General features: G+C 48.5%; 1 protein-coding gene across 6 annotated transcripts in view; it reads right to left on the reverse strand.

The window, feature by feature from the left end:
* The window catches only part of Prosap (SH3 and multiple ankyrin repeat domains prosap), a 241,989-nt gene that overhangs the window by 48,913 nt on the left and 166,338 nt on the right, over positions 1–26,738 (reverse strand). For all 6 annotated transcript variants that reach the window (XM_055062204.2, XM_050194460.3, XM_050194459.3 and 3 more), the window contains one exon: positions 1,214–1,370. In XM_055062204.2, coding sequence (XP_054918179.2) covers positions 1,214–1,309 — 96 coding nt within the window. In that variant the 5' untranslated portion in view covers positions 1,310–1,370. The remainder of the gene's footprint in view (positions 1–1,213; positions 1,371–26,738) is intronic.

A 26,738-nucleotide genomic window follows, 5' to 3' on the forward strand; every position in this document is an offset into this window, starting at 1 on the left:
CTCCAAGATGAACCACCTTCGAACAGTCGCAATGTATACTGAAATCGGCCCTGCTTAATAAACTAAGTTTGAGTTCCCACATATATCTCTTCCTGGCCTATGTTAATATATCGTAAGCAGGCTATACGGTAGAGTGCATGCCCGTTCCTACACTTATTTCGAAGCCCCTCCTCTTGATGCCAAGTCAGAGAGAGCCGCTGCTTTGAGGGCGGCATTGTGGACGTCATCTATTGACTACGTGCTCGTCGCTACAGTAAGGCGTCGTTCTTATTGTGCAGTCTACGGGAAAGTAAAAGCAGCGCCGAAAAATGATCTATCGCCATAATGGTGCAAACTTTATCCCCGTGCTTCCTGCAGCAACGTCCAGTATACTTTCTGTGGGAGCGTTTATCAATCTCGCGCTGCAAACATGACGAACTCCAGTTACAAACAATCCCACCTCACCGCACTGAAAGCTGATCAAATTGGGTACTTCACGTTGCTTGGGTATTCACGCCTATGAACGTACACGTTAAAGGAAATATAGTCCTCACGTAGCACATATAAAGTGACAGTGTGCCGAAGCAATTAACTTAATCAAAACAGGCAGTTCAATGCGTTCTATTTCCTGACAAGGCTTGCTTGAGCAAAGTAAGTAAAACATACGGTGAGCGAAATTATCTCCCGACTTCCCCCTGTTTTCCCTAAAACATACGGTGCCACTCCACAGCGTGGCTGTACGGCAGCGTAGCCTGACAAGACGTTCTTCGCTGTCCATTGGGTCTACCCGTAAGCATACCCGCCGTAGTGACGCAGACACTCCAACGAGAAAGCCGCGACGCATTCCCTAAAAGTGATTGAAGCTCGCCTAATGAATGCCCAACGTTGGGCAAAATCGCTCAATGTATACACACTGTTGGGCCACATTCCTTCTACATTGGGCAATGTTAGCCAAACATCGGCCACATTTGTCGTACTTGCGGTCTCGTGCAAATGAAGCTAATTACCCGCCTTCAACTGGAAGCTGCGAAACAGAATAAGCTGCTACCTTGCCGGTGCAGAGAACACACCACGTCCTTGAAGAAAGCATTCCCGCGTAGGTGCCAAGAAACTCCTTAAATCAATCCACCTAGAGGTTTCGGTTATTCTCACGCATCGCCGCAAGTGACATCAAAGAACAAGGAAGAGCACAGTCTGCGCAGGTGCACTGAAGTAAAGAAGCGACCGCGCTCACCTGAATGACAAGGTCCGGCACAAAGACCTGCAGCGGCACCAGCTGGTCTTCCGTGGTCACGGTGTCATCGACGGTCTCCATGGCGACCGCCTTCATGACCGTGCCAGCACCGCTGCTAGAGCCCTCTGGCCGCGACAGCCCGCAGTTACGCCGGCGCCTGCGCAGAGAGAACAAGAGAATTCACTTTAGCCACCATTGGCACGCATCCGCCAGAACGCGTGGTCCTTCTGCACTATGGGCGACGCACCAATACAAAAATTTATTTCGTTCTCGAAGTTCAGAACATCAGTGGGCGCAAAAAATTTAATGAATGGGAAACATCTTTTCTTCAAGACCAGCTCTATAAACGTTGTAGAGCCTTTTCGCAAGCATTCCAAGCGCAAGCGTCCATACCATGAGTCTTGTACCGACATGTTAGCACATCTTTCATATGACAATGACATGCCAGCAGATTTCCCAAGAGGCACTGAAGCCTTGCTCTCCTTTCGACAGGCGGGACACCCGCCCTCTTTCTGTGTGAGAGTTATAGCCCTATGGCCTCAACACCCGTCATTAAGGCTGGCTCTATAACCCCTGCTCCGTTTGTCGCAGACGACAGGTTTATGTGGCAGACTTACGCAGAGAACTTACGAAAGTGCCACACTGAAGCAATACATACAAACAAAGGAATTTAAGCGCATTTAACCAACTAGCGCACTGTCGAAATTTCCTCAATTATGCGACAGACGACACGCACTCCCCTCCTTCTTTTCTTGTGTTTTCTTAATTATGTTTCTAGCTTTTCTTATCTTTTCAGTCCCATCTTTCCACAGCGTAGGTAGCAAACGACATTAGTTCTCTACTTAAACTCACTGCCTGTACTTTTCCTCTCTTGCTTATTCTCTCTTTCCCTTTTCTCAAACTACACATAACTGACACAAATGCTTCAAACACGGCTTTTTCAGTTCTCAAAGCAACGCATTCCCTGTAGACACGCAACATATTGGATGTCAGTGACCCGTTCTTCAGGACAAATGATGCAGCATGACACAGCGGCGCAAGATAGGCCTGAGCAACTCTTTCGCAAAAGTCTCGAGCTCTTCTTCCAGAGCCGAAGCCAGAACTTTAGATGTAGGCACAGTATCGCTGATACGAGAACAAACGCAGACTGAGTTCTCTTTCCAGCCATAACGTCTGACAAACATTTCGCTTTGAAAAAAGTGGCGCTTATACGTAGAATACCAACGGGGATCATGACTGGACCAAAGAAAGACAAAAAAACTATCCTCTCCCCCAAAAAAGCTGAATGAGCCGTGTATGCCGCCGAAATTCCAGAACAAGGGCATCGAATCGTTGCGGCAAGATACTGGACGCCGAAAAAACGGTACATCGGGCGGTCCTGCTGGCGGAGCCCGGATTACAAGACAACGTCGCTCACTCGCCCAACAAGGGTGCTCTTCGGTTTAGAACAAAAGGAGATTGAACTTGGTAATACAAGAGCGCCGGCACAGATATATATTGGACACGTCAGGGCGAAACGAGGAGCTTCCCACGCGAGAACTGTTTCTTCATGCAGCAGTGAAAAAGTGCAGAAGAAACAATGGGCAAAGCGAGAGCGGAGACGGACCTTTCAATCTCAGTGAACGGAGCGCACTGATAGCTTCGGTCAACTGGTAGGGCTGGACAGCTTCGAGAGAAGGCGGAATGAAGTTCTGCTTCTCTCTGTATTGCATTTTTTAAAAATCTAGCTACACTGCTTGCTTTCCCGTAAAGAAAAATAAATTTTTACTGCGCTTTGTCCAACGTTCTTTGCAGGTCCGTCAGAAACATCTCGGTTATCTTTCGAATCAGAATTCGAAAGAAGGGCAGCTTCGTGTATAAGAATGTACGTACAAGTCGGGGCCTTTGTTTGCAGAAGGAACAAGGCACACTTGGCCTAAAAAAAACATAATAAAATTTGAGACGCGAGTGTTTCAGGCAGGAGTGCTGAGTCAGTAAAAAAAATACTACTCCCTGCAGACGATCATGTATGGCCTTAATTCGATCCGGCCGTCTCCGTTCATTTCAGGCCTCAAAGGCCGTTGAACTGCAGAACTTTTATGCAAAGATTATTAGAGATATACTTGACGCTAATGCCTGCATGTGCCGCCGGATCGTGTCAAAACCAGCGTTGAGACGACGCCCAGCCATGCTGTCGCCGAAATTTGAGCCGTCTGGTTTTGATTGCCTTTTGGAGTTATGCCATTGGGCAAAGTTTCGAAATAAAAAAAAAATTCTGACTACTACAAGTAATTCGCCTGTATAAGCGAGTGCTGTTGTCCTGATCACCTCTATACTGAGGCCCGGGCACGGGCTGATTGTCGTCGCTGGAAAATGTGTCAAAATACGATTTTTTTTTAACATAACCCAAAACTGCAGTGAAGTTGCAAGGCAGGTCCGCGAAAGTAAGCGAACATTTGATAACCCAATTACATAAGCAATGTTAGGAATTGGCAATACGCCAATTCGTAACAGCATGCCACGTCCTAGCAAAGTTTATGCAGCTAAACTGACCGTGATCTCCATGGTGGTCGTCCGATTTTTCCAAGAATTTCGCCAAGTTTCCCTCCAGTAATATTATTTTGAAACAAAAATATAATTACCTCGTACAGCAACGCTTTCTTTATTTGCGCCATAAGTCTGTAAACGTATGCTCTATTACAAACTTTTTTACCATCGCCCGAAAGAATTCGCACGTATGCATGCACTCCCACGGGATGAATCCACCATCGCCCTTCCGACTTCGTTCGCGAAGCCAGCACCATAGTACAGACCTCTTCGAGACAGCTCCCTGAAGCACTTGAACGTATACGATCCCACAGCCGATACCAGTCTTTAAATTCAGTAATAACATTGTTCTCCGAGAATTTCGTTGTTAAAGCAGCCTTTTGGAACGTGCACCTTTTTTCACGTTGGTGACTTCCGGTGCACATCTGGTTGTGAACTCAACTTTTCAGCGTTCCTAGGAGGTATACTCGCACTTCTCACAGGTTGTGCCCCAGCTCATGATGTATATTATCCTAGAAACATTGTGTTACGCTCCTTTTAGTACAGTGAGGGCTTTTTCTTTAAACATTTTACTCATTTGTACGCTCAATTTTATCTTTCGGTAATCTGAATTTAGCAGCAATATTGCAGTGGAATTTGCATCTATACCGATATCGGTATAAGGGCGTCCCTCATCCCATTATCTGAATTGGAGGTGCCGCTTGTCCCAGTGCAGAAATGAGGGACGTCTATATCCCAATATTGCAACAGACGCCTCGCGAACAACCGCACTTCGCAACTTTTGTCGAGTGCAGTTCTAGAACTCGACAGCACTTGAGAGCAAACGAGAATGCATGCCCGTCGACGCTGGGGCCCCAAGTCCTCCAGAGGTACGTAGGGCCGAACGACGCCCCACCTTGCGAAGTTCACGAAATGCCCGCAGTGGCCCCGCAGTGGCGCTGCGGTCGGCAAGGGCAACGACCAATGTTCCGGGCCCCGTGTTCTCAGCCGAAAATCGATCCTGTAGCTGGCCCCCGGAAGGACAGGCAGGCAGCACACGCGACACGAAAAAAAAAAAAAAGAAACAGTACGTGCCAGGTCCGTATGTCTCTCATTTCTTCTGCCAAACTTTTCGCTCGCTCAGGTTAGCTCTCGTTTTCGCCGGCGAGCACCAGCGCCCACCGAGGAAGCAGCAGCAGCGCCGCCGCTTTCGTATCGACGCGAAAAACAAACGTTTTCGCCTCTCCCCCGGGGGATTCCGTCAGGCGAACACGCGAGGTTTCGCCGCATTAGTGCTTGGTCTATATACATTTGCTTCTCGTCCGAGGTCTTTTCCTTTACAGTGTAGCAAGCCCTACTTGCGTGTCTCTTTTCCTCGCTATAGTTGAGCCTATACGCGGTCCGTTCTTTTGGTCTGTATTCTGAACGCGCGCTTTTACTTATTTTTTCGCGCATACGTACGGGAGCATGTCCGTTGGTGGCGCCTTCTGTGGAGACGCTTTTGGCTTCGTTCCGTGAAAAATGAAAAGAAGAAAAGAATTGTGCAGTGTTCGAGTGGTGAATCTCGTGAAACGACGCCGCGCTTTCCCCGCGCATGCTTTGCTTCGTGGGAGGTGTGGGCGTTAAGTTTGTGGGAAGCTGTACAGTGTGAGACTTCCTCGTGCTACGAGGAACAAAAGAAGTGATGGGTGCTAGCGCAAAGTCACTGCTGCGCGGATTGTACCTCGGGTTCTTTATTTCCTTTCATTATTTTTAATCATACGTTTTGACCCTTTTCTTTAGAAGCCGAGGTACTGAGCAAGTTGCCGGGTTTCCTTCCTTTCTTTCTCTTTCGTTCTTTTTGTCTTCTTTCAGGGCAGGCATTGCTACACAGCCCCGCCTCCCTGCTTCCAGCGATAGAAAGCAGATATAGGGAGTTCATATCAATGTTGGTGTTGAGGCCCCCGTCATGGGATCTTACATCTATTTTGTTTTTCCAAGAGTCCGCTCACGGTAATGTTCTAAATGTAACCTATCCCTCTAGCTCATTTTCCCTTTCAGTTAGTTACGAAGCATGTATGCACATGTTTTGTTTTTTCATGCTTGTGTTCCTCTTCATGGCCGGCCGATGTGTTCCGGTAGAACACGAACGCATCTGCCGTCGACATAGTGCTTCATCATTGAAGAATTTTGCTACGTCCGTATACCGTATTAACGCTTACGGAATACCGAAGAAGTAGAGTGAAGACGCAATGGTGGTAGCGACATCTCACGACTCCGATTTCAACAAAAATACGCAGAGCTATTACAGCAACGACCGACTATTTTCCACTCAGTGGCTGACGTAAAGGCGTCGAAAGCAACGTTAACCTTAACGCACCTTAGCCTCCCTCCGCCCCCTCTCTGTAATATCAGCTGCTTTCTCCTTCGACGAGAACACTCACGCTCGCCAAACATACTTCTATAGCGTTCTGGTTCAACGAGGTCTCCCAAGATCTCATCCACCTTTTGGGTATACACCGTATTGCCACGGTTCCGCAAACGGCGGCAATGAGTGTAGGAACAGGACCAGACTCCTTACTATTTTTCCTTCGCTACAACTTGCGTAAAATAACTCGAGCACTCAACAGAATATTAATCTTATCGATGAGTCGGAAAACAAATTTCCTCCTTCCCCGCAGCTACAGTTCTTTTGCGAACACCTCGGCTTCAGGCATCATTATCCACCCGACGGTTTATCCGCTTTTAAGAGACCCCCCCCCCTCTCCCCCCCCCCCCCCTGCCTCCCGTTGCCTCATTCTGATAGGCTGTCGTCGGTACAGCTGTCGCTCGCGAGGAGCTTTCGAACAAAGCACCGTTAAACCTCGCAGACGAACAAGACGAACGGGCCTCGATAGCCCCTAATGTACCATTCTGTAGCACCCCGATGTGATGCCCACAGTGTTTCCACGGTGTAGCGAGAGGCGAAGACAGAGCCATTCGAGCTGTTGCGAAGGGCGAGCTGGGTGCAGGAAAGAAATCGGGAAGACCGTGCGAACACAACCACTTCACTGTATAGCGTCGTTCTGCGGCGAACGCGGCTCGAATACGGAACGACGTTACCCCCCTTCTCTTAACGGCCTCTTCGGAGCGCGCCCGGAACACAAATCGACGCCGCCGCTGCCGCCGCGGATTGGCGTTGTTTCTCATTCATGGCCGCGCACGTGTCGTGTTGCAGGCGGTAAACTAGGGAGGCGAACGCGTCGACAGATGGTGCTCTTCGCGGAAGGGCGAAGCGGGGAACTCGAGAATGTCATCGAACTTTACCGGCACTTCCTTGGTTAAGCTTCACCCGCCGCGCTATACGGCGTAGCGCCGCTGAGGAAGAGGTCGCAGGTTCGATCCGGGACGCGGCGGCCGCACGCCGATGGGGACGGAATGCAAAAAGTGCGCTGCATTGGGTACACGTTGAACAGACCGAGGTGGTCAAAAAAAAAAAAAAAATCCGAAGGCAATACGGCGTGCCCCGTAATCAGATTTTCACGCGTGAAGCCCCAGAATGTTTTTTTCTTCTTTTTTTTTTACGTCTATATTTCTGCATATTTTAGGCGAAGCCTTGCGACAAGAAAGAGGTGCTCTATGGGGGAAGGGGAGGGGGACTGGTGCTCGTAATTCATTTGATTTTTCTTTTCGGTTAAGCTTCGCTGGTTCTGCTTCACCACTTGCTTTTCTCACTGTCCAGCATGGTCACTGTTAACCAGTATGACTTAATGGTCATTCTTGACTACTTAGATTCTCGTTTGTGTTCGTTCGTTTCCTTCAAACATTTAACTGCACAGGTGTCACGTACAGGGCCAATAAATATTTCAGTTGCGAGTGTGAGCTCTGCATGCATGTGCCATTATTTCTTTGTGTCTCATCATCACGTGCGCTTCACGTAGATCACGCGTTAACTCGGCCAAGCGTCGATACCATCAGGAAGGGAAATTTCTTGCGATAATTCAAAGGTCAATTGCACTGTTCGAGATCAGAGGAGAGCATCTGAGAAGGCAGAGTTGCAGGGAAAAAGAAATTTCGGTTGAAGACGATTTGTGCGTAACGTGTAGGAACGCTACAGTATCCATTGAGCATTTTTTCTGCAGGGTAGAATATGACATACATCTATTCAGCGATAAATATGAAAGTAGTTGGCTTCCTCAATGCTTTGGGTGGCAAGGGCAGTCAAAAAAACGTAAACGAATCTACGCTGATGGTAAATACGATGTGGGTGGAAGGTTGAGGGCGCAGAGAAATGGAAAACATGCGTTGCAACAGAAGGGAACTTCCCATTTTGAATATGCCACTTTAGCACATTAATATTACAGCAATGGGACACAACAGAAGAGAGAGAGTGATAAAGAGGAAAGGCAGGGAGGTCAACCAGATATCGGTCTCCGGTTTGCTAACCTGCACTGGGGATGGGAAGCAAGGGAAACGCACTAGTGCTAGAGGCCAGATCCCAACCAATTGTTTTCGGCTCCATCTCTACGTGCTATCAATTCCATTAATCGAAAAGACCATGGGCTATCTGCTTTTGGTATTACATGACCTGCCGAACTAGTTTTTCTTTTATAGAGAATATTAACTACGTACGTTTTTTTATGTAATCAATGCTGCTTTCTTTCTCTGTTCTTCCTGTATCTTCCTGTGCCTTCTTCTTCCCCGACCATTTTCTGTTTCATCGCTGGTTCCGCGGTCCTTAGTTTCTCCTAAAGTTTCATTGTTGTTCCACAATTTTCCTATAACCATATGCCGTCATCATTCCACTTAATGTCAAGTGCAGAGTGAAAGAAAGAATACGGACAGCCGCTGTGTCCATGCTGTTTCTTGTGCCCATCTACGTTCAGCCTTGGTCCATAAGCCTATTCAGGAAGTACTTTCCAAGAGATCTATTAGCCCTAACTTGCGTTTCCTAATTTTAGCACACCGCCTAATCCTCAGCCGCCCTCGACAGCGTTTCCTTTCGTTTTCCGCCCATGCCATTACTCCAACAGATCACCACTTAACGCGTCCTACGCATTGCCAGGGCCTGCTCAGTTCCACCGTTCGCTCCACCTATGCTATCGTGCCACACAAGTTATAGCTGTCTAATCCACTCCGCCATCTTTCCTGTCTTCTTGACGTTATGCCTGTCATATTTAGTTGCATCTCTCGTTTCTCGGTCCCTAGGTTCAGATTTCCTGTAGATGTATCGAAGCACATTACCATCCATACATATGTCAGCCGTTGGCTACAGTGGCGCCATTCCGCGGCGGACAGACAAAGGAGCAAGCAGACGACGCGCCGATGAAATCAGCTGGGCTCCGTTTGCAGGGCGGTGCACCGTACGGCTCATCGACTGCAACTGGGCCATCTGCCCTAGGTACTCTTTTTCTCGCGGCTGCGTTTCCGATGAAGGCGTGTTTTGTTTCTCTCCGATTGTGTTTCCCGTTTGCGCTCATTTATGGCACGATGCTTCGTCGCACTGTCTTTCTGGAGCAAGGACACAGTCAGATAAAGAGAATTCTTTCTCGCTTCTTGGCTTCTACCACGAGCCGCATTCGTATAAACCACCTTAGATCGACTGATTATCCTCGTTCGAAGGACGGTCGTTATTGTTGGTTAACTGAGACAAAACGGGAAATTTGGCTACTACAGAAACCATTATCCCTAAATCGCACCTAAAATACAGAGCACCAAACAAGGCATACGTGCAAAGAGCGCACCAGAAATGACAAGAAAAAGATTACCAAATTCATTATCTGAAAAATAATAGCGGCGCTATACCATCTGTAAGTGTGGATGTGTATAGTTCGAACGTCTGCTTGAAACACATTTGTGTTCCCTCTGATATCCAAAGACTCCGTTCCGACTGCAACTTTTCGCAGAAGACATACACCCCTTCCTGGAGAGGCAGAGCAGAAGGGTGGGACTGAAAATGAATCTGCAGAAAACTAAAGTAATGTTTAACAGTCTCGGAAGGGAACAGCAGTTTACGATAGGTAGCGAGGCACTGGAAGTGGTAAGAGAATACATCTACTTAGGACAGGTAGTGACTGCTGATCCAGATCATGAGAGTGAAATAATCAGAAGAATAAGAATGGGCTGGGGTGCGTTTGGCAGGCATTCGCAGATCATGAACAGCAGGTTGCCATTATCCCTCAAGAGAAAAGTGTATAACAGCTGTGTCTTACCAGTACTCACGTACGGGGCAGAAACCTGGAGGCTTACGAAAAGGGTTCTACTTAAATTGAGGACGACGCAACGAGCTATGGAAAGAAGAATGATAGGTGTAACGTTAAGGGATAAGAAAAGAGCAGATTGGGTGAGGAAACAAACGCGCGTTAATGACATCTTAGTTGAAATCAAGAAAAAGAAATGGGCATGGGCAGGACATGTAATGAGGAGGGAAGATAACCGATGGTCATTAAGGGTTACGGACTGGATTCCGAGGGAAGGGAAGCGTAGCAGGGGGCGACAGAAAGTTAGGTGGGCAGATGAGATTAGGAAGTTTGGAGGGTCAACATGGCCACAATTAGTACATGACCGGGGTAGTTGGAGAAGTATGGGAGAGGCCTTTGCCCTGCAGTGGGCGTAATCAGGCTGATGATGATGATGATGATGATACACCCCTTCTGACGCTAATATTGTACTGCTTTATTGCAAGGATGTGTTCGTGGTCGTGGCTTGCCTCACAGTGCTAGAGCACAGTTAGTGAAATTAAGAGTTGGCTCTGTGTCGGTGCGCGAACGCTTGTATCGTGAAGGACATGTGGACAGTCCGTCGTGTACGCCCTGTGGTTCCTGTGAGACACTCGAACACCTTATAGTGGAGTGTACCGCATTCTTCACACAATGTGCACTGCTAATCAAGGACTATGGACTGACTGGACTCAAGTGTACGACCCTTGACGATTGCCTGTTTCCGAGATGGAGTGCTGCTCAACGTGACCAGGGTCATAGGGTCTTGCTCACTTTCATGCAGAAAACTGATTTGGCCTCCTGTTTACAGACATTCTTTCCGTGTTCCTACTTTCGTTTGTCCGTGTCTTTGCCATTTCCTTATTTCCTATGTTCTTTCCTATTTCTTTGTTTCCTATCTTCTTCGCCTCTTCTTCTCTTTTCATTCCCTCCTCCCAAAAGAGTAGGCAGGTGTTGTGCCCCTCTCGGTGGCAGTTGTCAGCTTGATCGCTTCCTGTTTTCTTTGTGTGCTTCTATGTTTCCGTATCTAATACTACTAATAATAATATTATAATATTTAACGACCGAGTGAAAATCGGTGTACATCTATGACATGCAGCACGCGGCGGCAAATACCCCTTCATATATTTTCATATCAATAAATTCAAATGCCCGATCAATGTCAATTAAGGGGGAAGTCAATACTGATAAATCTGATCTAGCAGGCGGGAGTGAAACAAGCCGTCGATAAGCTATTTGTCGCTTCTGCGTTCACCGGCAAGCAAGCCCGTGGACATCACGGATTACGAAAACCCAGCCACACTGCCGCCCACAGCACGGAAAATATAACGTCGCAACATGGCCCCGTGCCAACAACACATGTCGCGTGACTCGTCCAGATACGACCTCGGGACAAAACGAGAAAATTGCACAAAGAAAAGCAGAAACATAACGAAACGAAGCGTGGTTCCCAGAAGAGGTGCGCTGAAAGTGGTGGCGTACGAAACAAAATGTACTAGCTTTAGGCGAAAGATCCCACGCACGAGTGACCCACGTACCTGCGGACGCGATACAGCAGACGAGTTACAGCAGACGAGATATAGCAGACGACACGTGCTGCCTTCTGCAACTCGGCCGCGTGGCCCGGTGCATGTAGTCGTACTGACGGTATATAGTATGCAGCGGCATATACGCGTACATCGGCGACATCCGATATCGCAATCGGGAGGACAACGTGGATCGCTGTCGCAAGGCCGGCTCACGTATACAGCCGGGCACGACATCCGTCTCGCGTCCGCCATTGTGAGCTCGACACGCTGCGATGCACGCATTCACGGCGAGAAGAGACGAACGGCAGAGAAACGTGTGCAAAAGCGACGACACTGGACGAGAGTAGGGGCTTGCGCAGATTGGCGCGTCCTTCAAACGGTCGCGCGGGAGCGGACGCCGGACGACAGGAAGCGAGTCCGGAGAGAGAGAGAGAGAGTGAGAGAGAGAGATCTAAAGGAAGAGGAACGGTATAGGGGTGTCAGCTAGACGAGCGTCCGGTTAGCTACCCTACACTTAGGTAAGAGAGAAGGCGGTGGAAGGAGGGGGAGAGAGTGAGCAGTGAGCGCTCACAAGACGATGCACAGCTGTTTCTACATACGTCTGCAGCAGAGTGCGGCATAACTCCAGCAGAACCAAAAACGCCAAACGAAGGACGAATTTTGCCGCTTGCAGAGGCGCAAGGTGTCAACAGTTACTGAGGAGTGCATAGCCCTTGCATGCGATTGTACTTCAACACGTAATTGTACAGAGGGGCAACAGAATGTCAGCAGAAACGTAAGCTTTTGTAACGACTTTTGTGAGGGAATGGCTGCCCTTGTTCCCGCTTCCCTTGTCTGTACAGGGTTGCAGGCCGGTATATTTTCTGGTTAAACGCTCTATACCTTCCCTTTTCGTTCGCTTACTCGATAGACAAACGTGCGACACTTGTAGATGCCAGAAAAAACCACCCCGCAACTGTGTCGCACTTTTCTGCGGCAGTTAACGTTTTACGAGACGGAAAACTCCTTAGGCCCACCTTGCGCAACAATTTTTCCACGATAGTCAATTCCTGCTCCATGGAAATTCAAGTGAAAGTAACGGGAAGTCAGTAGAGATAGAGAAATACTTATAAAGCCGTTCTCGTGGAGGTTGGTCAGTTGGGCTGGCTACCGCACACGCTGGCTGTCGTGCGCGTGCACATAGCACGGCGCTATCGCTAACGAAAACGGTGCGCGTTCGCCAGGCCACGTGACACACTGGCATCGGAACCGCGTCGGACGTTGAGGTCGCTTGTTGCGTAGCTTCACTCCCGGAGATGCGACGCGCCGACAGCGAACGTCGTCATAAACAGTTCCTCGAAAGGCCCCGGCTGTCACATCACGCGACGCGTCCTGCAGAGAGCTGTAGGTAACGCTTTGTAGAGCTCGTGAGACTCGAAAGTTAAAATACGGTATAAAGAATGAAAAGAAAACGGATTCTTAAAAGAAAAAGAAAGAACGCTGCCGTCATTGTTGAGTGAGGTGAGTATATATATATATATATTATCTTTCTGGTCTGTCGCGCGCTCTCGCAAAAAATAAGAAAAAGAAACAGAAAAAAAAGACGGCTATTTTCTGGTTCGTTAAACACGGGCACCGCTAATCGACGGGAGCCAATGCGGCGGTGCTGCAATTAGCGCGCACGAAGTTTAAACGCCTATCAACTTAAAGACGGCAAATGTCCAAGGTGCTTTTCCTCTTTTCTTTCTTTTTTTTTTTTTCTTTCGTCAATGCAAGTTAGAACTACGTTCCCCCTTTGAGCGTGAAGTGATTTGCGCCAAAACAAACACTTCTGGTACTTTGTCGATCCCACCTGTGAGGTTGCGATTACATTGTAGCGTCGCTCGGGCGCCATTTGCTTTACGGCCGTTGCGCCTAGCGCGCACCCCGCTACTTCGGACTCGCTCGACCGCAAAAAAAATGTCACTTCTGTCGCAAAGTCCGGGTGCTTGAAACCCTATAGTAAGTACACATAAAGCATCAAAATTAGGCATGCTGGCATGTTCGTGAGAATCGGTGAGGTGATGGTCGCGGATTCTTCAAAGAGAACATATAGTATCTATGCAGATATTAGTTGCGGCCGAATCGCATCTAGTCACTGAAGTCTGGTAACTGCTGAACTTGGGAGAGGTCCGACCAGATCCCTTCATCTTGCGATGTGAACGTTCCAAGGGAAAGAGAAAGCAAGAAAAAAGAAAGCTTCATTTTGAAGATTATATATCACGTATCTTATTTAGCCCGAGATTTCCCAGCATGTCCGTAAATTCGTGAGGAAATCCATCACTCTGCGAACGTGCGCCGAGCAGTATACACTAACAGACTTTTCAACTTTGAGAGCACCGAAAACCAACTCGGCAAGTACAAGCAAACACAGGTGTACACAATACAGCGCTCATTTTTCTTTTTCCAGGACGAAATACTTCCGAACACGCCGGAGCTAAGTTTAGTAAGAACCTCCTATTCGTGCCAACGCTTTTTGCAGAATCGTGCAATTATTACAGGCAAGAGGAAAAGGCATTTCTTGCGCCCGGCACCCAATTTTTGAAATATGAACAAGGAGCACAATAATTCAGACACTAATTAAGGAAGCCTTAGGAGAGAAAGAGCGGAACGGCAGCCGAAACAAACGCACGCGAGAGCAGCACACAGCGAAGACGAACTAGTTTCCAAGTCTCGCGCCAAGCTCATTGTTCCCACGATCAACACGGTCTCTAGAGCCAAGCGCGCTCCAGAATAACGCGACGCGACTAATCGCGACCAACGGCAGGCAGCAAAGTCGCGTCGTTTAACGACAACGCCTCACAAAAACTCCCCACTCGAAAGCGGCACCGCGATTGCTCTGGCCTCATTCTCAAGAATGACGCCCGAGGGCACAGCGGTAGCACACCAGCCGGCCAAGGAGGACACTTTGGAAAACAGTCGGGGTGGGAAGGTGGGACTATACATATTCATATACGCCAAATGGTTATGCACACGCACCAATGCACGTGTGACTAAACAGAGCCCGTGAAAAGTCAACAACGGGCGGGAGCTAATGTGGCGGAAGCATTCCTGTGGGAGCGTTTACCGCGCACGCAACGCCGGCAAACGCAGCGACTGCGGTATACAAGTTTCGTGGTCCACTTAAGCCGAGATGGGCTGCATAGACCACCCTCGGGGCGCATAGACGGAACGCAACGCGCGCGAATGGGACAATGAGCGCGGAGACGAATGCGTGCGTGCCAAACCAGGTTCGTCGAAGTCTCACAACGAGCGTCGAGTCGCATTGGGGTACTCAATAAAATGCCAGCAGCCGTCTGTCGTAAGAGTTTTTTAGTTGTAGAGCTAACCCCATTTTCATTGTACTTTCACTCTGTCAATGTTATCTGTATTCATTACTCTAGTTTACCTATCTTCTTTCGCGTTAATGATAATACTGCAGTTCTTAGGATTTGCATTGCTTAAATATGGTACTTTCCCTCACGATGACTGCTCGCACATTTCATGCGCAGCCTCTGCTACTCAATGCCGCACGTGGCATCTGCAAGGCCATTTTGAACAAACAAATAAATAAATGATGGCTCTCCCGTAGTCGAGAGTAGATGTAAGCATGAAATGGCTACCGGCAAAGCAGATTGGTTGGAGATGATACTAGCCACAATATTAAAATGGGTGTAGTGAATGTTCGCAACAGCCCGCCCCTCCACACCACATGCACCACACCCCAGCACACGAACCCGCTTTGCACTGAAACTCATTGCAAGTGTCGCCTCGGCCAACCGCGGCGGTCCGGAGGCTGCCGGATTGGTCACACAGGGTGATGCCATCTCTCGAGCCACCGAAATACCCACGCCGCGGAACTCACGGACCGCTGGCGTTCAACACAGGCAATCCTGTCTCAGCGCCAAAAGATGACAATGAAGCGTACGATGCCTGTATCTGCCTTTTGAACGTCGCTATTGGAAATGACAAATAAAACTTCAGCGTTCAAGAAGTTGCAGCTTGAGTGATAGTGTGGATAAACATTAGGAAGAACTCGGAAGCAATATCTTTTATAACTTGTTTGGGCAGTAACTAGCGCATCTGATGAGGTCCTGTACAAAGGGTTGGCGTCCCGCGACAGCATTTTCTGAAGGTTGGACTGGTTACCCGGATGATCTCGTTTTGTTCTCGCAAGTACACGTAAGCTCTGGGACGCGGCACGCCCGTGTGCCAAGTTCCCTTCCCATCTGACAACGGCAACCATGTCCGGATGTTTTCGTCTAAGTGAACGGATAACGGCTCTAGTTTTTGGCTCAAGGTCACTCGAAGGTAGCCGACAAGGGGAGCTAAAAGTTTTTCATGCTTCAACCAGCCAGGGTGTGATGGGATAGTACATGGATTTGCCTAAACTTCATCCTTCTGGTTTCAAACGGCTCTGTAGGACATTTGGAATTGATCGATTTGAACAAAAAATTTTGCCCTAAAACGAAACAATTTCGAATTATTGCGCATGTGCACAGAAACCTTGTGCCTCCGCGCGCTTATAGAATATTATGATTTCGTGGAAATCTAGGTAATAATCAACGCCACAGGAACGTCTAGAGTGATGAGTATAGGAAGACTACTTTGTTTAATCCACAGACAAATCCATAGCAAATCCATAATCACGGATATGTCATCCATAGTCTATGTCATCTATAGTCTGTTGAAGATTATACAAACCCATGAGTATGAATTTGTCTGAGACAATTCCATAGTTATCGATTTGTCATCCATAGTCATCCACAATTTTCGACCAATCCACCTGCAGCTGAGGGACTGCAGCGTCAGAGTTCCTTGCATTCCTTGCATACAATAATCCATGTAGGGAACTATGCCGGTCGTAGGTTTTCCAGATCCGTATCCACAAAAATGTCCTTAAGCTAGAACTGTACGAATGAGAAATTTTCTGTCCATCCTGAGGACGGACATACAATTATAGGCCAATGACAAACGAACACTTGCGAACGAGAAGCTTTGCGAATTAGGCCCCTTGAGAATCGCAATACACATAACCGAAAACGCGAGACGCTTATGCGCGCTACGTAAGGACCCCGAGTTTCTTAAGCAAAGATGTCTCGAGTCCACTAGCTGTCTACTTCGAAGTTTCAACTGGTTCTGCTGTTAATGGGCAGAGAGTGTGACGGTTAAGTCTAGTAGGTGGCGCTCGCGTATGCAAGAAGCTGTTTTCGATGTCGTAAGTCCGCCCACATCAAAACACACACACACACAGACACACACACACACACACAGTTTAGCGCTTCTTTACACGTATTTCCAGCGGTTTAAGGTATTCTAATGAACTGCCATCTCAATCGTCTGTAAAGTAATGATTTTATTGCGATGGGCAATTATCCGACCGAACGCACATACATCTATTTGCCGTCTACCAGGCATATAGATATAGACAAGATGATCACGATAATCATGCGATAACGTATAGCAAACAGATAACGTAAGTGATAAGACATCATGCGCATGCGCACAAGCGGTAGAGTACCACGAGCGCGTATCCCCAACGGCCCAGCCTGCAACGGGCGTTCCTGAGAGTCTCTCTCTCTGAACGGTCCATCGGCTCGGAAACCGACAGCGCGCAGCGGAGACATGCTTTAAGGTTCCGTTCATCGCTCACACGCACGTTCGGTAGCGCGGGCTGACAGGACGGGAGAGACGCTGCTCCTACCGCCCCGAACACGTGAAAAGGGGCGCGTCGTTGTAATATACGCGCGCGAACCGCTCTCTGAAAGCGCGAGCGCGAAACACGCTTCTCGAGAGGCCGCGAGACAGAAGAAACTCCAAAGCGAAACAAAAAGACCACGAGCGTGCCGTTCTTTCGTGCAGTAATCAAGTGCCGGCGATTGTCTGTGTGTGTTTGCGTGTGCGTGTGTATGTTTGCGTGTGTGTGTTTGCGTGTATGTGTTTGCGTGTATGTGTTTGCATGTTTGCGTGCGTGTATGTGTGTAGCCAGCGTGCCTGATGCCGCGCAGCGTGGGCCTCACTGTGTGCGTAGAGCCAGCGGGAAAAGGGCCTGCCCGCCTGCCAACGCTGCCGGGCATCTCCCGGAGGCTGAGTCTCATTGCGCGGTTAATGAGGATGTTTGGACCGGCGCCGTCCAGCAACGCGGGGAGATGACGGCCTTGCACGCCCTCACGAGTCACACACACGCGCGCGCGCACACGTATGTAGTGTACCGATGATCGCTGCCGCTGGAGCCGGAGCGGCGCTCAGCGAGCCGGACGGATGGCCGCAACGCATGCCCCTCCCCTCCTCTCCCCCACCAGCTGCCGTTCCCGAATAGCGGTTGTCAGCGGCCGCCATTTTTGATCTTAAGCAGGACGACAGGTTCGCTTGGCCGTTTCAAACGGAGCGCGCGTTCAGTATCAAACGTTCGATATCTACGCTATATGCCCTATGAATATTCTCAAGACGGACAGAGCGAGTGGTATAAAAAAAAAATAGAAGAAACGAAAAAGAAGAAGTCAACAACCTTACCCGGTCATTATGAATGGCGCGCAAAAACAGAAAGAAAATAGGGAGTCAATAAAATGCCCTTCAAAGTAAAAAAAAAAAGAAAGAAAGATAAAGAAAAATGGAAAGCAACAAACTTGTGAAACAGATTCGCCTGTAAAACAGAGGTCATGGGGTAAGCTCATAGGGTGTTAAAAGTGCTGTCCGCGAAACAAGGTTGCATTCATTCGTTGATCGATTGGATTGATTGATTGATTTATTTATTTATTTATTTATTTATTTATTTATTTATTTATCCCGTAAAACCTACACCGAGGGGCTACGATTGAGTGACACCGTTGTGCAGGGCTCTGCACTAAATTCGCCTCTCCGGGGTTCCTTAACGCGCATCTACACCTAACTACAGCAAAGGTTTTTGCGTTCCATTAACATCGGTATCTGGCCGTGGCGGCCGGGAGTCGAGCCCGCGACCTCGTTCTCATCGGCACCAGACCGCCATAACCACTAAGCAACCACGCAGCTGGCGAAAGGCTCCATCTCCCCTCGGCCCAGAACAGAACGAACGACCATCATCGTATAAAACAAACGATACACCGACTTGAGGCGTTTAAGAGTTAACACACAACTGCCTACGCGAGAAAAAAAAGATGTTTTCAACATCCGCGGTGGTGGCACGCAATCGGCGAGGCGCAAATTCTAGGCCCGCGAAACGCCGCGCACCCCTCCCCCCCCCCCCCACTTCGAGACCTTGAATACAAACTAGTCCGAATGTAAATGCTGCTACTCCAAAGGTCATCTACAGCTGTAATTTTTCTTTCTCTACTTCTCTCCCTTTCTCTCTCTCTCTCCCTCTCTCGAGCACTTGTAACAACCTAAGAGCGACAACGTGGGAGAGAAATACATCGACCATGCAATTCACGACACCAAACGTAGTACGTGGTGATATGCATCTTTTCGTCATTAATGCAGCTACAAACGTCCAAGCCGGCATGCGCGTAAAGGGCTGTGCTCCAGAAGGTTTCGCGGAACACGAGCATTTATTTTTACGACTCGGTCTGTACCACCGTTGAAGAACAGTCGTCCGTGGTCTGTAAGACGGTGCGGGTTGTACTTCGCACGCGACGGCAGGCTTAATTAACGCACGCCATGTCATTTGCATCCGAAGCAAAGGCGCTACTCAACACCTGCTGCGAATAAGCGTTCGCCGTCGTGTTTACGTTCGCTTGCGTAGTGATCGAGAATTCATAGCGCTTCAAATGTGTCCATGCAACCGGGCTGCGAAAATTGAACAAGACTCGTAAAAAAATTGTCGAAGCCAGTGATACATTGCTACAGTTGACCAGAGGCAGCCTGCGCGACACATTGTACCCATTACTATAATATATCCCCCTCACACACACTTCCGAACACTTAAATATTTTAAGTCAAAGTTGTGCGTACCCCACGCGTTGTGGGAATAAGCTTATGTGAAAGCTGTGTTCGTGCTTGTGTGCGTGTGCGTGTGCGTGTGCGTGTGTGTGCGCGCGAGCGCGACCACACGCTTAATTAACGCACATCATGTCATTTGAATTGTATGTGCGTGTGTTTCCTAGTAACGCCGATCTTGTTATAGCGACATTTTGCAAGTACGTATACTCGCTGGGCACACAAACAGCTTCGTTTGTTAAGTTCGTTTGTCCGCCCACAGTCGCGTTTCGCGCAATATCGAAAAGTCAAGAACAAGAAAAAAGAAAAAGAAAGCGCCCGGCAAGAAACTGCCACAGACTCAATTCTTGAAGGCGCGCGCAGGGAGCAAGGTATTTCCGAGTCACGAAAAATCGTGATGTTCGCTTTTTTTCTTTCGCCTTGCCGCACACTCGAAGACAAAAGCAAGTAAATGTATCAACAAGCAACAGAAGCTTTCAGTTAAGTGCTTGAAAATGCTTTTTACAAAAAAAAAAAAAGAAAGAAACTGTTCTACAGAAGACGAGGAACTTAGATACCTTTCACGCGCTTTGTGACCGCGCCTGAATGAGAGAGAAGGCGAGCAGCATCGAAGCGCTAAGTAAATTAGCTGCGCAGTTTTCAGAGTTTGACTTCCAGTCAAGGCCTGCTCAGAAACTCGCGATCCGGAACCTAAAGAGCTTTGAAAGCCAAGCACACACCAACTTTGAGAAAAAAAAGAAGATTGCATATAACAAAGGGGTAAAAAAATAAGACTGTATCCTTCAAGACACGGGACTCAAAACACGGAGCTCCTGCGTTAGCACGCAGTCTTCCTTGTTCAGGAGGTTCGACTTGGAAGGCTTCCTAATTCGTCGGCAAGCAAGCGGACATGGCGTGCCCGAGATCAACTCGTAAGCTTGGATGCAGTTCAGACGGTCGCTACCTATGAGTCTCGGCTCGGATCATCCAAGCGTAATCGGATCAGTTTTTATCGCTCACACGCCATCGCTGCCGCATTAAATCGCAACGTCAAATACGACACGTTAGAAATGGTCACGTCGCTTATCTTTTCGCACGCAAAATCACTAGTGATGCCTCTTTCTCCTCTAGTCGACACTGATCCCTTTCGTTCTTTCGTCGATAACCGCCTATAATACTTTTCGCTCTCTCCGACTTTATGGGCCTCAGTGCACAAAGGGTTGTTTGCGCAGGCTGCGCAGTGAGATAGTCTTGAGTCGGAAAAGACTCGAAACTCTCAAAAATTTAAGGGTCCTAACAGTTGTGCGGATTCGTTCGGGCAGATATAACCATCTTTCGAGCTGCCGAACCCGACAGGCAGTGCCGATCTTGACAAAAGAAAATAATAATAATAAGAATGTAAAAAAAAGCCCTCCTCTTTCGTGGAAAGCATCGGATTCATTTTGGAAGTACGGTCGGATAAAAGTAAAGAATTAAAGAACTCCCAGGAGTGTTTCGTTTGTACGTGAACTTTATAAATGATGGCGCCTCTATTATTCCCTAACCTTTGCGTCTATTACGATCATCGCTTTGAGCACAGTTATCGTATTTCAAAAGAGAGGTAGCAGGTACCCCCATACAGGCACCAACGTTTCCCTAAATACAGTAAATAAAACAAAGAAAATTCAAGGAAGCAATCACTGTACCAAAAACAAGAAACTACAACCTTTTTCAGTCGAGGCGCATGATTTCTTTGTACGCAGTGTCTTCTTTGCAACTCGTGTCCGTGGGCGACAACGATATATATATATATATATATATATATATATATATATATATATATATATATATATATATATATATAACGACAAATAAACCACATATATATATATAAAACCACAAAATTACTCAATGCGGCTCTGCGTACTTAAGTTCAGTACTCCGAGTACTTCGGCGTATGTGCACCCGTGAGTAAAAGTAAAAGGACCAGAGGCCCACCGAAAACAACAAACAAGCAAACAAACAAACAACGTAATGTTCATGGACGGAGAAGAAAATTCGACTTTATCGAGGAAACCACCTGGTCAGCATACTTTAGCTCAGGGGAGTGCGTCCACTTTTGCAAAAGCGCACCACCACGTTCGACAAGTGTTGGCGAAATAATATATTTCTTTTGCTTCTTTTTAATACATGCCGCCCATTACTAAATTGTTCAAGTAGTTTGAGCCAGTCAGTCAGTTGTGTTCTATCACACAAAAAAAACGTGGCATGAATGACTGTGCACTAAATCAATATTCCATTATTCTATATCTACAAGTGTATACTGTGTAGAAATTGTATACAGCCATGTTCGATATGGGCTGAAAGAAGGTGCCCGTGATTGAAGGAGTTCCAAGGATGTCTGGAGGCGTGGATGTTCAAAAGAAAATGTTTAATGAATACCAGCAGTTCGGGTTGTGCGCAGTTCTCCAATGTGTCCTACATCGGCGTGCTGCCGCTTAGTATTGGAGACCCTTCGACCACGGGCGCCGTGTGTTATAGCTCACATCGAAACTAAATTAGAAAGCAAATTCCGACCGCCTTGACGTCAGTGGAGTCTGCAGCATCCTTGGAATGAAATCACGTCACTGCTACACATACGTACGTCGCCAGTCCACGCCCCATTTATTCTTGACCAAAGGGGGAATGCGTCCCAGAAAACTTTCGAGATAAACGTGTTGCGATAAGGCGAGTCATATATTGTAGCGCTCTTGTTCACTACTTTAAAAAATAAAAGCCGCCTATGTATGCACCGTTCACCAATCGCGCGGACATCCGTGAGCCAAACGGTATACAAAGCGACGACTACGGAGCCGAGCGTTCCGACACCGTTTCCATCCACCTCCAATACAGCCTGCGGGACACTAGTTCCATTAGCGAAAGAAAACTGGGCTCCAATCCACGGGCTCGCGCTGTTCCTTGCTTTTATATGTATCTCGCCAAAATGCACGTACTATACAGAGGCGAACAAGGCGCACCCGCGCGGAGACGGAGAGAACAAGAATCGGGACACCTGCACGATCGAGCGCGCTAACGCGCACGCTCGTTTTCGCGGAAGCACAAACGCACCGTCCGACGCAGGGGACCGCCGTGCGAAGAAACATATTCGTCCGCAGGAAACCAACGAAAAGCAAGAAAGCAATGAAGCTAGGTTCCGTGTCCCCCATAAACCCTTCGCTATGCGCAGTGCGACCACTCCTCTGGACGCCGGACGGCAAGCCCTTTTCTCGGCGTTTGTTTTTGTTTTGCCTTTTTTTCCCCTGCAGCGCTGTAGTTTGAGTCATTTTCGACGCCGTTTCCTCGTCCCCGCTTTGGAGACTGTGTTGCGGCGGGTGCGGAAACGCATTTGTGGACGCCCACCGGTAGCATTCATTTTCCGCGTTAAGTATACCACTTCGCTTCACAGACAAGCTGCGCCGCGGACTATACTTTATCCACGAAGCGCACGTCGCGGCTGTGCTGGGCGCGTCTCTGATGAGAGAGTTCACTTTTCTGCTACGAGACAAATGACGTAGTTCCGAGTGTAGCGACACCTTCGTCAGCGCCTCCGGACCGCCCTGCGATGCTGCCCGTATGCTGCTGAACGATGCGCATCACAGAAAGCTCCCGCTGAAGCATGGTACCGCGCCTACGATGGCCGCCCTTAGATATGTTGAACCATACCAACTCACGCCATTACACCTGCCCATAATTATTTCCGACATTGAGTAGTGTTATATTACGGCGCATCATTCGGACAACCGTGTTCGTGATTTTCGCGCTACTTCGCACAGATTACCCACATGGAAAGGTCGATATGTGCAGGCTCTCGCTACACAAATTACGATTGTTAGCATTGGTCTCCAGCACTCATCTGGTGACCACTCCTGCCTCCGATATACTTAGGTTTGCTCGTGGATGATGCCCAGTGGTGCTCGCTCTAGATAGTGATGTACATTCACCCCGGTGGCGGATGATACTTAAATACGGACGTAGTACCAGTACTACTCGCCCAAACTAACGCCACCATATCTGCACTTACCCCGGATACTCCATTGAAGAGGGTACAAGTCAGCATGCACGCCATGACAGTTACACCACCCTTCGCTTCCCCGTCGACTACTTCTGTCATTGGTACCAATGCGCAACTGGTACTACCGGTCTGGCACCGTAGTACTGGTAGCTGGTGCTCATACCTCGCTGCGGACGCGAATGGCACTTCGCGGAGATCACGATCATATTGCAGTCACAGTGGTTTACAATCCTCGGCCAGGGAACCAAAGTGATGATCGCGATACCACACATAAGCGCTGGATATACTGCGTGGTTATCGAACATGCGCACGCAGTGTTACTCACGCCGTGACGTACGATCCTCAGTCGGTGACCACTGCTGCACGCGATGCACACCGTCGCTTCTCCGAACGAACAGGGCGCCGCGTCTGCTACATTTTACCGAGAAAAGAAAGGCTACTGAAGTACCGAAAGAACGCGGGTTGATTCGATCTCATTCTTTTTTTTTTTTGCGCTATAGAGGCGCATGACGAATCAATGATTGCTCCTCGCACATTGGTTAATTCGGTCACACGCGGTGACAAAGTGATGTCACTCGGCGCGGAGTCCCGCTTCTCCCGCCCGCTCCTGATTGGACGACGAATACCCGGCACGGCTTTGCGCAGTAGAGATGCCTATTAATGAGGAAGTGCACCGGCGCCAAAGCGCTGGCATTCATTATCCCCGTCGCATACGCACGCTTACGCCACCGGTAGAGAGCGCTGCGGCTGCTGTCGCACGCAGTGTAGCAACGGCAGTCGTCCTGCCTATTCTGGAGGCACGACGCATTTCAGGGAATGCACACAACGCAAAGAAGCAAATGCATGAAGAAACGCGAAAGAAAGAAAAAAAGACAATAAAGCCTTGATTGTCGCATAAAACTGTTTCCCAGAAAAAAAAATGTAATAACTGATGCTTCAGCCTACCAGATGTAAGCGCTGTGCCTCAACTGTGTCTGTCAACGAGCGTCACTCGAAACGAATGGTGCTAACAAAGCCAGCATTGGGCGCAAGTCGGCAACACGTCACGTTCGTATCAGGTGCGATTAACTCGTGAATCGTTGGAGAGCCCTACAGCTGCAACGATGACTTCCACAGTAATCAGATCAAGAACCAAGTACATTTCCTTCTTTGTTTAATCGTTCCGTCTTTCCGCGCACTACTTCCGCTTATTGGCCAGCGCCCGCTAGAGGAAGCTCGTGCAGCCGGACATGTAAAGTGACCTTACGGCCATACTGGGCCAACATCCAACGCCAACGATCCCGACCCGCACCCAATGACTCTGCGATGCTAAACGCTCTGCACGCAGCCGTCTTGACAAAAACACACATGACGTCTTTAAGTATACGCCTGCTCCATCCGTGCACATTGGTGTACGTACGTATAGGACACGGTCTGACGGGCGCGAATGACCGGCCATTAATGCGCTGGGCGCGTAGCGCCGTTGGAATCGATTTGTTCCGTCAGCGACGCACGTAAACGCTACGCAACGTCTCGGGAGGAATTACACTCAGCGCGACGAGCGCTGGGAACGTGCGAGTCGTCCGAGCTGCTTCCGCGTTACCGATGGAGAGGGTGGATCGCCGTAGCGCGGCTCACCGGCAGCGCTATCCCGACGCATGAGTAGACGGCCCCCGAACACTATTTGACCGATGGTATATTATTTGAAACACTTCGTTCACCTAAACTTATTCCCTTTCGGAAGCTCGCCCGCTCTTCAAGGTAATGGAATCCATCATCTATCATTCGTGGTGGGTCGCGGTAATGGGCAAGCTGGGCATGTCCATGGTGGACCATGCTGGGATGCCGCGAATGCCCATGGTGGACCATGCTGGTCGCGACGGGCATGGTGGTCGTGGTTCTCAATGGCGTGATGTCGGAAGTGGTGGGTCGTGGTGGAACGCTGGACGCAGTGGATCACGGTGGGATGCTGACAATGATAGCTCACGCTGTGAAGTCACGCATTGAGTTTGACTAGGAGGAACAGAGAATTGTCAAACCAAGCGCACAGCCACAGCATGGCGAGTGAGACCCACCACGGTACGAATACATTAATCTCCGACTGTTGTGCGAAACAAGTCGAACGGTCGATCCCCCCCCCCCTTTTTTTTTCCCGCTCAGAAAGCGAAAGTGAACGCTTCCTTGACAGAGTTACGTGCTAGAACAACCATCTAATTTTTTTTTCATTAAGGCCTGCGAAAGCCACCAGAAACACGTTACGCGAGCAAGTGTCTAGTTGGAAAAAATCACTCGTCAAAATCGACGCCAGGCTGAACTCCTTCGCTTGAGAGCGGAGGAGTTCAGTCTAAAAACTATTCTTGAGAATTGTTTTTAGACTCGAATTGTCCTAATAGCAGGCGCCAGCTAATCGTAATGCTGGACATATTATTAGCGAAGAAGGCAGGATAGAGACAAACAGCTCCTACAAACGAATAGCTCAGTAAATTCGGGCCCGGAGGAGTGACCGTTCACCTCGTTGCTGGTGCGCACTCTTAATCAAATCGCACTTAGGTCGTAGCTATAAAAGTGGTAAATTTTCTGCAAGTATTCTTTCACTTACTCAAAGGGAACGACATTAAACAAAAACGAAGAAATACGTGGAATGGTGTACGTGTATTTTGCAATTCCATGTGTAACGCAATTTCATTTAGGTAAGTACAAAATACGTGCAAAAAAATGTTCTACTTACAGATCGAACCTAGATAGAACTGTGGAATAAAAGTGTAGCGAGTAACAGTGTGTAAAGGAGGTTTAGAGGCCACGTGTATATCGGCACGTCATCGGCATCGCTGCGCAAAAAAAAACGATCGCGTTCACGAGGCTCTTGCTCAAGGCTGAGACCAACACTCTCTCTCGCCTCGCCACCTCTGATTACCCGTGATTGACGGGCAAGGTGAAACCGGCGCGGGAGGGACCTCGACGAACAGCAGAGGCCCCGTGCCGTGCGATAAGCTGAGCGCTCCCGACACACGGTGAGCTACCGTCGCGGGCAGCAGCAAGTGAAACTTGAAGATCACAAACTTTCGCGCTCGTGTAGGCGGAGCGTCAGATACACGTGCAAACTGACGCCCCCGGTCCATTCCTATGAAAGTGACAGCAAATGTGCAAACGTAGACATTTACTTTGGGGAGCTTCGGATCCAGCTCCTCTTTTTACTATATAGCGATGTGTAACATACATCCTTTCCTAGCTTCCTCGAAGAGTGTTGTTGTTGTTGTTGTTGTTGTTGTTGTTGTTGTTGTTGTTGTTGTTGTTGTTGTTGTTGTTGTTGTTGTTGTTGTTGTTGGAAAACACACTATACATTTGAAAGAGAGAAAAAAGGAATAGAAGCAGCAGACTGCAAACTGCCACCGGAAATATCCTTAACGCAAGTCCCA

Source organism: Dermacentor andersoni, chromosome 10 (genome assembly GCF_023375885.2).
Source record: "Dermacentor andersoni chromosome 10, qqDerAnde1_hic_scaffold, whole genome shotgun sequence".
In the NCBI taxonomy this organism is placed as follows: Eukaryota; Metazoa; Arthropoda; class Arachnida; order Ixodida; family Ixodidae; genus Dermacentor; species Dermacentor andersoni.